Consider the following 15,757-nt stretch of genomic DNA (forward strand, 5'->3'; position numbering starts at 1 on the left):
CACCTTTCTGTTCACTGATTTAACAAAATTAATCAAATGAAACGAAGGTACACATTTCTTGGTTTCTGTTTCTTTTTTGTATTTAGGTAAAACACTAAAGATTTGCATTTACTCAATGATGAACTACTTTTGCACTACCGCTAGATGGCGGCAACACTTGTTCCTGTGAATGCACCAACACACATTTAAACCGTAGAAGATGGCAGACACAAAGATGGTGTATTTTATAATGCGCATCACTCCGCAGTAGAAAATAGGACCAGTTCAACATACACAAACATTCTGCAAAGTCAACATCATAACCTGATATCTGAACCATATATATTCAATAAGAATAATTCAGAAATGATTCACTCTTTTTTTTAACTCATCCCTTCTAAACTGGATTAACAATTTAAATTGAACGATTTTAACACAGGGCACATAGCTTCAACAGAAATGCTATTGTAAGATGTAGCCTACACCACAAACCAGTCTTAAAACGGTGGGACAGAAAACAAGTAAACTTAAAAAGGCATAATAATTCACCTAAAAGCTGAGCCTGGCTACAAATGTACAAACAGGCGACAGAAAACGCTATCTTTGTGGTATCCTTAAAAATGTGCAGAGTGAACTGTCCCTATCATTTTAACATATCTTTGTGTTAGCTAAACAGCATGACCTGCCTTCTTGTCCCAATGACAGACATTAGGGTTTAAGGTGTTGGAAATATGCTTTTCAGTGCTGTCTTTTCTTTCAATTACAGTTAAAGTAACTGAAAAGGACTAACTAGCGTCACTATATGTAAGTTTGTGTCCATTGCTCTCTCACCCTTTATTGTTTTTCTAACTTCTAGCCATGCTAACTGTGACATAAGGGCTAACATTGACAGCAGTTCCCTGTTACTGGGTTTAATGTACTGGTGGTTATTAATCCTATTTTAAGTAGTACTTGTTAGACATTTGTACATGCATGTATATGTTATTCAAATAGTGACTTTTACTTTGCTAGAAATCCCTTATTGTAACAACGCATACCCTTAAAGACTCTATACAGGATCCAATTTGTGATCAATAACACTATCTCTTTATATGATTAGCTCCTGATTTTGGCATTATTTTACATTTTAACAGCACCTATAACTTAGCAAGAAAACAGCACATTTGACTTGGCACCAATTTTAAAAAAAAAGGGGAGCAAACAAAAACAGATGCCTCTTTTTGTCATACATTATAGATAAACACATGTACTGTAAAAACTACATGTAACAAATAAAGCATCTATGTTAGTCTGCTTTGACTTGTTTACTAATATAATATCTCCCTCTCTTTCTTCCAGAAGTCTGTAAAGATGCCAGCCGGTGTGTCTTGGCCTCGGTACATGAGGATGCTTGGTGCCAGTATGCTGTCCATGTTTGCAGGAGCACAGCTCGTCCATCAGTACTACCTGCCTGATCTGGTAAAGAAAGAGAAGATTAATAGAGATTACAAATATATAAACGTCATTGTATTGCACCTTTCATACAAGAAATGCAGCTGAAAGTAGTTTACAATGAAGACATGATATGCACTGAATGCCTCACATGACATAGAATGAACACAAAACAAGGATATGACAAAAAATACATTTTAACCCATAAGAACCCGGACCCATTTCTACTTTTGGGAAAATTAAGGGGAACATAATTTAGACTAAATAGACCGTCTTGAACACATTTCTGACAAGAACCCCCCCGAGTGTCAAATATCTGAAATGTGACATATATGTCCACTTTAATGGTAAAATAACTCTTATATAACTTCATTAATGAGGATTATTTTTTGGTTTAAATTAGTTTGAACATTATTTGAATTGAAGAATAAGAACATATTAACTCAATATAATTGAATAATACTTCTAATTGTGCATATATCACTTTTGGGTTTACTGTGTTTTACTGTGACACCAGTGTCACAGCGATGTTTGTCTCATTTCTTTCATATCAATTTGATCAAGAAATGTTTCCACAACAGGTTAAATGTAACAAAGGACATGTTATGTGGCATCTTAATTTTTAAATGGCTTGAATTTTACCTTTAGCAACAAAAAAACGTTCCAAATGTAGCTAGTTCTGTCACATGTGTCACATATGCCTCCTGTAGCACCTTGGGATTGCTGTGAGCAATGAAAGGTGCTTTATAAATCAAATGTACGGTAGTATTATTATTATTATTATGTGTTAGCCTGGCACATGGACATCTTGGACATGTTGTCATGGGAACACAAAATCACATGACCTGGCCCAGGTTAAATAAGATGATAAAATAAATACCACCTACTTCATAATAAAATAACAATGAAAATAGAATAGATATAGTACGCAAAGTGTTTCACAGTGTCCAGTTTTTTTCATTCATTCTCTGTTTTTCTCTACTGTGGTAAAGTCAATACGAAAGATAGACTTTTACTGTTGTGATGATGTGTTAAAACACCCTTTCTAATGTTGGTGGTGTAGCTGCAGAACATACATTAATTTGATGTCAAATGATCAATAGTTAAACAGTTTTGCATGGGAGGACAACACACAACACCACCCAACCAAACAGCCCCACTCCTTCAGTGTATGTGTAACATTACTTACTGTTTTATCTGTATCTTTCAGAGTATACCAGAGACCCCACCAAAGCCCGGGGAGCTCATAACGGAGCTGCAGGGCTACAAACTCAGACAAGAAGCTGCTGCTGCTGCGATGGAGGAGTTTAAAGCACAACACAAAGTGGACTGATCTGGAATTACACTTCCTCTGTGTGACGGACGCTCAATCAGCACATTATTTCCAATCTTTGAAGTTGCCACTCTCCTGGGAGTACAGTCATGTCTGGGTCATCTGCAAATGGATATTTTCTGTGCTAATGGAGCAAACAAAAGGGGAATAACATGCCAAACTGTTGGTGCCTGGCTCCATGGGATAAGGATCCTCGCTGGAATAAGATGATTTGCTTTATACAACTATTGTTAATTTATCGTTGTTGAATGTCTTAGTACTTTCAAACCAAGTGATGAAACGTGTAAGAGAACGCTTCATGAACACACTGTAACTGTAAGTTATTCTGTTCTACTCAAAAGTCAATCTTTTGGTTGGTTTTTCCCTAAATATACAACATTTTTGTAATAAAAAATATCATTCTAAACCTTTGTCATTGCTTTGGGGTAAACATGAGTGACACCTTTGAGAAACATGAAAATATGTTTCAGGTTATTTATTTGTACCTGTAGGTAGATTTTGTTTGCAGAGAAAAAGACAAGGGATCCAGCCTGACACACTCTAAAAACAAACACAAACAACAGACACACCTCTAATAAAAGGACTAGTAAAAAGTACAAGCATACCCTGCTCAACCAAATCTCAAAATATTTCAAAAACATTTGAAGAAGGAAAACACTAGTACAAACATGGACATTCAAAATTCATGTTTGTTTTTTTAACTGCAATTATAACCGGCGTCAGGAAAGATTGCAAATAATATACTCTGTAAAACTTTTGTTAGAAATCAAATTTACTATCCATATTCAATTGTAATTATTTTGTGTCTTTTTTTGCCCCAATGTCCTGGAGTGATACAGGCAACTTGCTAGCTGGCTGTGAAAATAAATATGTTATGTCAAGGAAATATTGGAAATAATGTCCCTTACATGTAATACGACCGTATAATTTAAAAATACCGAATTCATAGAAAACATTGGTCAGGATCAGGAATCGAGCAAACTTTCGACGTTATTAATGAATGTATAACTTGTTTAATCTTGTCCCATTTCAACGACAGGAGAAACTTCGTAAGAGTTTAAATTCATTAAAGATAGTTAGTTCATCACAAACTCCTTATTACATTTGAATATGCGTAAAAAAAATGTGCACGCGTCCCTCAACCATTACGTTGGCGTATCATAGCAACAGGTCAAAACAAAAGTGGGAAAGATGGCGACGCAGAGAGAGGAAGACGCGGCTGAATATCTAAAAAAACACAATATTATCGAGCTGTTGGACAACCTGAGCTGCATGCTCTTCTTCCACAGACCCGGTTAGAGCTTATAGAGAACAAAACATTTACACCCTGTGCTTAAAAACGCTATGTGTTGGCAAAGCTAGCTAGCTAACTTGATTTTAAATACATGCTAGTTTTTGGTTCACTTTTAAGTCACTCATTTTAGCGTATTAACCATATCTGTGCATGATTATAATTTCTCTTTCTGGCTTGTCTGTTTGTCGATACCAATAATAAATATAGGGTTAATACACCGAATTAAAAACACATAATAACCAATAAACATAGCACATTCCCTAAGGGTGATTTGTAAAAGGACACAATTACACAAGATGTCTTTTACAAATTGTATTTAATTTAATATAGGATTGCATTGCCGATACTATATATTGTACAGTTGTATGTTACTCTGACTATTAGTATTTTTGATTGTTGCAAACTTTCACTAAGATGTAGCTTTACAATGAGAAAAGCAATTTATTTTCCATATTAACTACAAAACATATTCTTTGTGATTGAATGTTTTCCTCAGACAAGCCCAGAGAGTTTCTGATCGAGCAGCTGGAGCAGCTGAAGATTTCTCAGCAGACCGGAATGAAAGGACCAAATCTGTTCAACAACGCCAACCTGGACGCAGTGTTTGGCATCCTGGACCCCACGAATCAGAAACACATTACTTTTGCCCAATACAAACAGGGTAAGCACAGGAAGTGGACACTAGGAGGTATATTTTCTGCACAGATATTGACAATGCACACACTTTGAATGTGAACTCATGTTATTTACATTGGCTGTATTAGTCTAAGCCGGTAAGCCGAGAAAACCAATTCAATGCATTTTACTTATAGGTCTTCAATCATTCTTTCTTTATTAGAACCAATAAGTACTGTTTTTAATACTCTGTTGCCTATTTATGTGTATATTTCAATTTCTTTAAGAAAAATGCAACATGACACCATGAATTGAAATAAATACTCAGAGATGTTTCCTCCACAGCTCTGATGACACTGGGCATTAAAGACATTAATGAATGTCCTGACGGGGCAAATGAAGACAGGATATCCCATGAAACCTTCAGAACCGAAGCGTGAGAGCAGCTTATATAATATAAACAGCATGGCAATTACTATATTTACCAACATTTTAAAATCCCCTTTATTATCAATGTCATTGTTTTATTGCTTTGTTGTTACAGGATGCAAGGCCTACTGAGATGCTCAGCAACATATGAACAACTGTGAACATTTTTGTGATTTTCCACTCAACGGATGTGTTGTTTATTCCACAATATACTGCTGATGGATTTTGGATGTTTTCATTAACACTTGGCCTTATGTAATGTGGATCTGTGTTTTGAACATTTAGCATATTTTGTATTATATTTGTTATTAAACTGCTAATATACTGATTTGGGTTGTATTTGTTCAAGTATTCATCAGCTTTTTAACACTAAAGTCAAAAGTTATATATTCTTGTGGAGTTTCTCCTATAAATGGTTGGTTTTACTCTGATATTGCAATAATAAAATACATCTTTCCTAGTGTTTTGAAATCAAACCACTGATCAGATTACAACGTCTTCTACCCAGAATTACTTAATATAAAATAATAATAAATAAATACATTTAGATATAACAGTTTCTGGCCGTGGCTCAGTCAGTAGGGGCTTGGAGTGTGAGCCGTAGGGTTCAAGTCCCCGAACAGACCTGAATTTGGAGTGTGGACTGCTACTTGGAGAGGTCCCAGTTCACCTCCTGGGCCCTGCCGTGTAGTCCTTGAGCAAGGCACCGGACAACCCTCTTCTCCCCTCACTCCCATTGCTCCCCGGGCGCAGTACAATAGCTGCCCACTGCTCATACTAGACTCCTGGTACTAGGATGGGTTAAAAGCGGAGAACACATGTCACTGTGTGTGCTGTGTGCTCTGCATGTGTGACCATTAAAGAGGGTTTCATCCCTCCGATTCTATTCTATTCTATTCCCATTTTATGTTGTTTGCTTTTATTTTGCTTCTACATTTCTTTATTATTGTATTAATTGATTAACTCATACATTTAATTTATTTATTACAATGGCAGCTCAAGCCTTCCATAATAATGTAGTTTAATTCAATTTAATATTGAGCACAGTCATAGTACTTGTAGAAAAATGCTAGTAAACTTGTATTTCTACGTGATGTTGTTATTGATTTCTTAACGGTTTGCAGCGTTGTCGTGTTGAACGCAGCCCAGCAGAAGGGGCGTGGTCAGGAAGTGACGCGCCAGCCGCCTCCCGATTCGGAGTGTCGTTGCCTTTCTGCTCCGGTTACTTGTAGGTTAAATTGGTGGTTCTTTTTCCACGCAGACTTTCGACCACATTTCCCGGGAAAGCGCCCTGCGAAGCTCAGAATGGGCACCGTCCACGCCCGGGTAAGAAAGAGTCCGGTACCCTTGTTAGTCAGCACTTTGACCTCTCCGTGTGTTCAGTCAAAAAACATGCAGATCGGCCACTGAGCTGCAGAAAGGCCCATAATGTGAATTAAAGAAGCTGTAACTAGGCTTTCAGAGCTGTGGCGAGACACTGAATGAGTTTCCTGCTAGTTAGTTTAAAAGCTCACAACTAAACTGCTGTGTATTTAGATATAAACCATTGCGAGTACTGACAGATGCTAGAGGCTCCTTCACTCATTGTAGTGTTGCTGCACACTGGTGATTACATCCCTAGTGTTTTAAACCAGATGTCTTTATTGTTTTTAGTCAAAGACATGATATAGAAAATACAGGAGAGTGTTATGTAGCCTTGTATAATTTTATTTTTGTAAAAGAACAACAACATTTACATTTTTCTTGCAATACTTTAGCCTTGGTTTTATGATGTGCATTGTAAACAACTTCGCTGAAGTTGTTGTGCATATGGCAATTAAGCTTTTGAATAATTAAAGACAAGTGTTTTAGGAGGCTATTAGGTATGTCTTAAAATGTATCTCAACACAGTAATCATAAAATAAGGACTTTGGCATCAAGTCATTTAGCTGCAAGTAACACTGTGACAGAAATAACTGAATTGGATCATTAAGTTATTTTCACTTCAAAAAAATCTAATTGATTTATTTCAACATTTCCTGGATCTAGCTTCTCCAATGTCAGAATGTGCTGCTTTTTATCTATTATTTTGTTGTTTATTTAATATCTTTGGGTAATGGTATTGAACAGTAAAGAAGACATTTGAAGATGTCATCCTGAACTATGTCTTGAGACACTTTATAGAGCATTTGATACAATAATGGAGTCTGCAGATAAAGCAATAGTAAACACCTAACATTACCAGAAAATCACCTTGAGTTTTCGTAGCATCTTATTTAACTTCTTCTAATTCATTAAATACTAAAACATGTTTTTCCCAATATGTTGTGCGGCAGAGCCTGGACCCTCTGCCCATGCGAGGGCCGGAGCTCGGGGTCCATCCTGACGACATCGAGGCTCCTGAGATCGAGCACGAGCAGAAGCAAGAAGTCCTCGAAAACAAGAATGTAAGATGTGTTATGTTGCAGGCATTAAATACACCAGAAGTGTTTATTTTACTTGCAAAATTATTATACATATTTTGTTCTCTGTATTCCTAACGCTGTCTGTCTCCTTCTCAGGTTGTCGTTCAACAAGTTCACATAGATGGGCTCGGAAGAACGAAGGATGACTTGTTGACGTATGAAATCAAAGAAGTGTTCCGGGCAAAGAACCTGATAGATGTAGGTGCACGTTGCTACAGCCGAACTACCCAATGATTCTTTAGCTGTAGGCCTCTGAGTAACTGAAACAAGCTTCAAAAACTTGACTTCATTTGTTGTGCAGGTGATGAGAAAGTCCCATGAAGCCCGACAGAAGCTGCTGCGCCTCGGTATCTTTAGAAAAGTTGAAGTTGTTATCGACACATCGAGAGGTACAGCCAATCACTGCACTGATATCAGACTAGAGTTGTTACATACACAATCTCAAGATATCTGACTTGTTATTTGAAACCAAACAAGCATGTGTTTTCTCTTCTCTTCAGGTGACGGGGCTCTTCCTAACGGCCTCGATGTGACGTTTGAAGTCACCGAGCTGAGGCGGATGACCGGCAGTTACAACACCATGGTCGGGAACAATGAAGGAAGCATGGTGAGCAAAATGATAAATGTCACTTTCAAATGTGTTTCTTTTGCACTATATCTTAATGCTCAATGTTTTTTACTTAAGCACTTTGCATTTCATTTTTATTTGTTCTGTTCATGGTATGCAAAAGTTAATGTATAATAATTGTTAACAAAACATGCCTCTATAAAAACACCACTGACCGAAAAGGAGCAGGGAGAAGAAAATAAACGTATATGACCTGCCCCTTTCTAAAAGAATAGAAATAGATGGTCTGTCCTTAATATTTATTTTTCACTGCCAAACTTATTCACAGCCAAACACAGCCAACCAAAGTCTTCTGTAAAGATAATTTAATATGAATTTAAGTTTGTCGCACTGGGTTATTTTATCGCGATGAGATTTCACTGTTACTGTGTTTATTTTTTTAGGCCTTTTGAGTTCAAATGTCTTTTTGTATGTGATCTTTTTAAAGGTTTGGATGCTTCTGAATACACAATTGAAACCGTAATCATCAAACCCGCTTTGTTTTCAGGTACTGGGCCTGAAGTTACCTAATGTTTTGGGTCGAGCAGAGAAGATGAACTTCCAGTTCTCCTACGGCACCAAAGAGACGTCCTACGGTCTGTCCTTCTTCAAACCCCAACCTGGGAACTTTGAACGCAAGTAAGACATAAAAAAGTACAGCGATGTGTCTAATCAGCTTAATACATGGCATCTGTGTCTTCTGTATTTGAAGGAAAGCTATTTTGTTTGATAACAATTCCACAGTTCATATTTTATTATATATCTTTGCCAGGGTACGAAGTTGAAAACGTTTCACATAAAAGACTTAAAAATAGCAAAAAGTTAATAAAAATAACCTGAGAAATCTCACGTAGAAAGAATCCTAGCCTGGTGTTGATATTTTTCTTTTCCTCTTACAGCATCACACTCAACATGTACAAAGTAACGGGTCAGTTTCCCTGGAGTTCCCTGAGGGAGACGGATCGAGGTATCTCTGGAGAAATGAGCGTAAATACTTGTTTCTATTCATGTGTCTATTTATTTCATTTTGCGCAGTTAAAAGTTAAACAGATTCTGTGTCGCAAAGAGTCCTAATAGAAGGCATTAGAGTGATTTGTAAGGTCCCATAAGTCTGGGGTTTTTGCTCTTAAATGTACTTAAACTTACATTCTACATTTAAAGGTGGGGTAGGTAAGTTTGAGAAACCGGCTCGAGATACACTTTTTGTTATATTCCATGGAATGCTCTTAATATCCCGATAGCAATGAATATCTGAAGTGCTTTGACAATAAATCCATAAAAAAATGTCATCTGTGGAAGCTGTGGCGCTGTAAAAAGCACGACCAATCATCTGAGCCGGCCCGGCTAAAGTAACTGGATGGCCTACCTGCCTGTCAGCCTTCCATCTGTGCACAAACTTATCTCGTGCCCTCATTGGTCATGTGCGCGTTCGTGTGTGTTGCAAGCCAAAAAATCGTTATGACATCATAAAGTGGCCAAAATCTGATCAGTTCATTTTCAGACAGGTTTTTATAGAAATGGATGAGGACAAAAAGAGAGAGAATCTTTGTTCCTGAAACTTTCAGAGTCTCTTTACACAGAGGGGACACATGTTGATGTAGAAGAGACATGAAGAAGAGGGGACACATGTTGATGTAGAAGAGACATGGAGAAGAGGGGACACATGTTGATGTAGAAGAGACATGAAGAAGAGGGGACACATGTTGATGTAGAAGANCCTGAAGCATCCTCCCTGCAGAATTGATGCATAATCCTGAATCCCTGCTGGTCAGGGGAGTATACTACGAAGCAGGATGTTCTCTTAGCGGCTAACTTCAGGGAAAACTCGGGGTTTCCGGTCCTACGAAGCTGGTTCTCTTTTTAGCAGGCTAGATCTCCATGGTAACTTATGCTGTGCGGCTAACCTGCCCCGGAGCAGGTTAGGTTGCAGGCTAAGAGATCAACTCAGTGAAAGCACCGCCTGCTGACCAATCAGAGCTCAGTGTGCGGAGTTTAAAGCGATCAAGTCATATTACAGGAGAAAGGAAATACAGAAAAGCTGCCGTTGCAGGAAAGACGGCCGGCAAAAATCACCGACTGTGTGAACGTGAACATTTATAGAATATCACCTCCCATGTTCAGAGCAATCTGACTATTATAACATTAGCGTTAAGAAAGCTTACTTAAATATCTGCCACAACATAAGTAACCGGATCAGAGTAACATTAAGTACAGTCCGCGGCATATCACATCATAATGTATTTCCTTATCTGAGTCAGCTGAGCCGTATCTGGCCGTGCAACACTCACAGTGTCACATAGGCTACTGTATGCAGAAGTATTATATTATTTGAACACATTAAGTTGAAGAAACACTCGAGTAAAATGTAATTAAAGTCAGATCGTTTCTTAGACGGGGCAGTGATATCATAAACCTGTTAATGTACGCATTCAAACACTTTTTCTTTTACCAGCTGTATTCACCTTGCAGGTGCAACTGTGGCTTTTATCCTGGATAAAGTGTTTAAGTCATGGATGTTTAAAGTTTAACTTCTTCATATGTCTACTATTATAGTTGACTTTTCATTCAGGAAGTATGACGCTGCGCTGTCAGTACGCTTCTCCATGTTTGTGATTGGTCTAATGCTCCAAATACCACCCCTTTCATGTGAACGCGCACCTAACTAGATAGGACACGGCTGGCTTGAGCGATCCACTTGAAAAGACCTCTGAATACACGTGCTACTGACAATTTTACAAAAACATTTAGTAGGATGAATTGATACCATGACATTTTGGGCAGAAAAGTAATCTAAACTGCATTAACTGGGTGCTAATTCTAGTTTTTAAGTTAAATATAAAAAACAATATGACATGCATGTGGACCAGGTTGACGTTTCTGTTGTTGTTTCTGATGTGTAGGAACTTGCTGGTTACACCGGAGGAGACGCCAGTTTCCTGAAGGAGGACTTTGAGATCCAGCTCAACAAAACACTCTTCTGGGACTCGGTGAGATTCACATTCATAAAAATGCTGTTTTCTCTGAGTTTCAAGATCCTAATAAATGATTCCAGTAACATATTCAGGCTTTTGTTTAGCAGATACATTCACTTTATTAAACCCTTTTCTCCTCCAGGTCCTTTCTGCATCAATGTGGGGGGGTCTGCTGCTGCCCATTGGGGACAAGCCAACAAGCATAGCAGACAGGTACAGAAACAAAATGCACCGCATCATTATAAACTATTACGATATGCATGAGACCAGAGTGTTTGAAGTCGTGGCACTCAAAACAACATAAGCCCAGTTTTTTTTGCCTGTATTTGTTTTACATTCTACCAAATTCACACCAAAAGTGTTGACGAAATTAACTATTAGAAGTTTGTGTTTGCAAAGTACCCGTGTACGTTAAGACATCTATCTCTGGAATACTTTGATATTGAAGAAAACTTAAATAAGGGATTATTTTAAGGCAAGTTTTGTAGTTTTAGGGAGTTCCTTTTTTATGATTTCTCAATAGCGTTATGACAAAGATCATAAATAAGGATGTATGGCAAACCAAAGAATTATAAAACAGTACATTTAGCCAGATTCAAAAGACTTGGTTTAAAAATATCAACATTTTCTGACATATCTTTAGGGAGTACAAGTTTGCACAATTTAGGCAATTTTAGGCAAATTGCTGCAATGGAGAAAACTATATTCAATAAAAAAAAAAAAGTACTTATTTCCCATTTTTCGTTTTCATTTATTCAATTCCATTTGGCTTTATTGGCATGGGACTGTTGCAAAAGCATTGAAATACAAAAGTACATAATAATATGAATATTAACACAACTGGAAACCCATAACTGTATTACATATCGTATGTTTTAGATAGACGGGATGGATAGATAGATAGGTAGGTACTTTATTGATCCCAATTTTGGAAATATTTGCGTTGCAGCAGCAGCCTTGTAAAACGTATTGTTCAAGGCAATGTACATGAGAAATTATGACATAAGAAATAAACAGTCCTAAATATTTCTGAAACAGAAATAAAATAGCATTAAAAATAAAAGATATATACGTGGAAAATATACATGTGGAAACGTATGTGTCTCTGTGGTCCTCCCAGGTTCTATCTGGGCGGCCCCACCAGCATCCGAGGGTTCAGTATGTACAGTCTGGGCCCGCAGAGTGAAGGTGAGACCTTACCCCCTCTGAGCTTCTGGTGAACGTTGGAGTTTGATGGTTATTTAAATGTTGTGTGCTTTGATTACTGATGTGGCAGGAGACTACCTGGGAGGAGAGGGCTACTGGGCGGGGGGGCTGCACCTCTACACCCCTCTGCCCTTCAGGCCGGGCAAGGGGGGCTTCGGGGATCTCTTCAGGACGCACTTCTTCCTCAACGCCGGAAACCTCTGTAACCTCAACTATGGTGAGAAGATAACAGAACGAGCACCTCTGTAATGTTTTGGGTTCATGCGATCGTGATATCTAGTCTCGTATCACAATATGGAGTAGGGGACAATGTGCAGAGAGGCGGTCATTCATAAAAACTGACCACCAGGTGAGCGGGATCCTGAATAAAATGATATTCAAAAATGATTCTATGGTGTTTTCTGATGGAGAAAATATATGTTAGTTATCCACAGCTGACGTTACATTTATTTAACTCTTCACATAGTCCCTTGATCGTCATTAGCAACGGTCTGTTCTCCTTAGTGGTGGTCTGTTATTGAAAATGAGCAACCTCTGGAATGTCCCAATTGACCAATCAGAATCGAGTATTAAACTAACTTGTTTAATAACAGATTGTAGCCCAGCCCTAGGTTGAATTAGTATTCTACCCTCTGGTTTGGAAGGTGTGGAGTTTAGAGATATATATATATATATATATAATAGATACATTCAGAAATTAAAACATTTTTTTTTTCTCACTCAGGTCAGGGGCCAAAAGCTCACCTGAAGAAACTGGCAGAATGCATCCGCTGGTCGTACGGAGTGGGCCTCGTGCTGCGTCTGGGGAACATCGCCAGGCTGGAGCTGAACTACTGCATTCCCATGGGAGTCCAGAGCGGAGACAGGTAAGAGCTGCTGAGGAAGGAAACAAACATTCACACTGAAACTGCCTGGACAGGTGGGCTCTCTACCTCTTAGAGTGAGCCTCACACATCTGTTTACATGTGTCAGTAATGCAGGAAATATTGAGCACTGTCAAGCTTGCACCTGATGACTGAAGTGGGTTTGTTTAATGTCAATAGTCGGTCTATTTAATTTACAGTCCTGCCATAGCCACAGAAAACACAACAATTCTCAGATATGTCAATTAAACAAAAGATTACAACACACTATCTTTAAGTAAGTCTAAGTATACACTATATTCAGAATATGTTCTCGGCTGCATCTTGCCACCAGTAAGTGAAACTTGTCTTTACTGTTTTTCTCAATGGTGGCTTTGAAGGTAGTATATTTTCACTTTCAGTTCCTCGTGGGAAAGCTCCGTCTTCTGGCAAAATAAAGCATAACAAATACTCTAAGGCTAAGCACAGAGTACATTAAGCTGAGCAAACCTACTCGATTGTCTAGGTGGTTAAAATGTATTAGTTTGCAGCATTACATTGATTAACTATCGTGACACTGACTGTATAAGAGTACCTTATAACTCCATACAGAAAAAGTCTGATTCTTGATATTCTTTTATTTGAACCGTTTCCTCCGTTCCCTGCAGGATCTGTGACGGCGTCCAGTTCGGAGCAGGAATCCGCTTCCTGTGAATCCACACTTCTTTGGATGTTTGTTTTGTATCAGCATTATTTAATGGCAGAAATTGGAACGGGAAGTTGCTTGTACAGAATGGTTGTTACGACTAATTAGTTCAATAAAAGTGTTTGCACCGATTTTTGCACCGGGTCATTTTTCAGAGGCCAAATACTCTGGTCTCAGATTTGACTCCTTCACTCAGTTTACAAGATACATATCTGTAAGTCGTATACCAGCAAATTGCATTTACATTTTTGAATAATTGCTAAATTAATTGATTAGGAAAGAAAAAAAACCCAATATGTTACATTACATTTAGCTTTTATCCAAAAGCGACTTACAATAGGTGCGTTCGACCAAGAAGATACAAACTTGAAGAAAACAGAATCATATAAGTGCATCAGGTTTCATAGAGCTAAACATTTCAAGTGCTACTCAACTGGCTTTAGATAAGCCAGTCCTTTATTAGTATATAAGTGCTTTGTTAGTAGTTCTATCTCTCGAAGTGGAGTCCAAAGAGATGAGTTTTCAGTCTGCGCCGGAAGATGTGTAAGCTTTCTGCTGTCCTGATTTCAATGGGAGCTCATTCCACCATTTTGGAGCCAGGATAGCAAACCCACGTGTTTTTGCTGATGGGAACTTGGGTCCCCCTCGCAGTGCGGGTGCAGCGAGCTGTTTGGCTGATGCAGAGCGGAGTGCACGTGCTGGATTAGTGCTTGGTACATAGTAGCAAAAGGTCCGGAAAATTCAGAAAGCTCTGCTCTAAATCATTCAAATAAACCTTTTTTTGCTACCCTTACAAAACTTAAAGGGGACCTATCATGCAAAATGCACGTCTTTTCTACATGAATATGTGTCCCCGGTGTTCCAGGGAACTCACCAAGTGTCAGAAAACACAACCCTCTCTATTTTCCTCCATACCCAAATCTCTTAAAAAGGGGCTGCAACGGATCTGATACAGACTGATCCAGATTTGAACACTTCTATGACGTCACAGAAGTGGCGCTACGGCTATTGGTCCAACTCCACCAATCAGGAGGAGACAGCCACGGACATTGCCGTTCGAAAGCACTGGAGACGCTGTAATACATACGTCAGGCCTGTAGATGGTGCTGTTCTCACAGAATCAGCCCATGATGCAAAGACACTGTTAAATTGAGCAAAATTAGGAATGGCTAAAATCCATGATCGGTTTGGTATTTTGAAAAATAAAAAGTATAAATATGCCTTATATAGGTATGGTCCTACACTATATTATTCAAATATAGCATGATAGGTCCACTTTAACACAAATGTAATTGAAACCTCCTGAGGCTGAACTCAGGATCTGGCTGTATTAAGCATCTGTATATATTTGTTACTACACATTATTAAGTATTAAAAAAGTGGGAACATGCAAAAGGTCACAGTTGGAATAAATTCATAAAAATCAACAGCACAGAAATGAAGAATCATTCTGGATGTTTGTCTCACCTTGACGGGTCTGTCGTTGCTCTCTGGGATGGGCTCTGATTTGAGGTAACGCTTCAACGAGCGACGTGTTTTTGCTGATGGGAACTTGGGTCCCCCTCGCAGTGCGGGTGCAGCGAGCCGTTTGCCTGATGCAGAGCGGAGTGCACGTGCTGGGGTGTATGTTGAGCTTCTTAAATATGAACATTGAATACCTTTCTGTTGTATATCATTATAAACTGAATATCAAGGTTTTGTTCTGTAAGGTATTTGAAGATCTTGGACTCTGGAAACTTAAAGACATTATACCATTCTGCTACTCAGAAGAAACGATGAATAGATAAAATGATTAAAAGATCAATTGAAGGAAAGTTTCAGCCCTATATGTTGATCATTATATGCTCTGACTTTAAACACTATTTGGAATAACAAGAGGTTTGAATGAAGGTCATACAG

The 15,757-nt window shown here is 38.4% G+C and overlaps 3 protein-coding genes across 4 annotated transcripts; all 3 read left to right on the plus strand.

Moving 5' to 3' along the window:
• Positions 1-630: 630 nt before the first annotated feature.
• Positions 631-3,149, plus strand: uqcc6 (ubiquinol-cytochrome c reductase complex assembly factor 6). Of its 2 annotated transcripts, none has more exons than XM_010774606.1 (3): positions 631-783; positions 1,321-1,437; positions 2,621-3,149. In XM_010774606.1, exons 2-3 carry the CDS (start codon positions 1,330-1,332, stop codon positions 2,741-2,743), a joined length of 231 nt encoding a protein of 76 aa, XP_010772908.1. In that variant the 5' UTR covers positions 631-783; positions 1,321-1,329; the 3' UTR covers positions 2,744-3,149. The 2 variants fall into 2 exon arrangements, with proteins under 2 accessions (XP_010772908.1, XP_010772907.1); XM_010774605.1 differs by having other exon boundaries at positions 632-783; positions 1,318-1,437.
• A 764-nt stretch (positions 3,150-3,913) lies between these two features.
• efcab10 (EF-hand calcium binding domain 10) lies at positions 3,914-5,573 on the plus strand. The gene is made up of 4 exons (XM_010774607.1): positions 3,914-4,037; positions 4,534-4,698; positions 4,998-5,088; positions 5,197-5,573. Exons 1-4 carry the CDS (start codon positions 3,935-3,937, stop codon positions 5,240-5,242), a joined length of 405 nt encoding a protein of 134 aa, XP_010772909.1. The 5' UTR covers positions 3,914-3,934; the 3' UTR covers positions 5,243-5,573.
• Positions 5,574-6,253: 680 nt separating this feature from the next.
• LOC104948416 (sorting and assembly machinery component 50 homolog) lies at positions 6,254-13,990 on the plus strand. The gene is made up of 13 exons (XM_010774613.1): positions 6,254-6,407; positions 7,397-7,507; positions 7,622-7,723; positions 7,827-7,914; positions 8,026-8,132; positions 8,641-8,771; positions 9,032-9,119; positions 11,033-11,119; positions 11,247-11,317; positions 12,225-12,292; positions 12,381-12,527; positions 13,035-13,176; positions 13,821-13,990. Exons 1-13 carry the CDS (start codon positions 6,387-6,389, stop codon positions 13,864-13,866), a joined length of 1,209 nt encoding a protein of 402 aa, XP_010772915.1. The 5' UTR covers positions 6,254-6,386; the 3' UTR covers positions 13,867-13,990.
• Positions 13,991-15,757: the final 1,767 nt, after the last annotated feature.

The sequence above is a fragment of the Notothenia coriiceps genome, unplaced genomic scaffold (genome assembly GCF_000735185.1).
Source record: "Notothenia coriiceps isolate Sejong01 unplaced genomic scaffold, NC01 NC01_scaffold00014292, whole genome shotgun sequence".
In the NCBI taxonomy this organism is placed as follows: domain Eukaryota; kingdom Metazoa; phylum Chordata; class Actinopteri; order Perciformes; family Nototheniidae; genus Notothenia; species Notothenia coriiceps.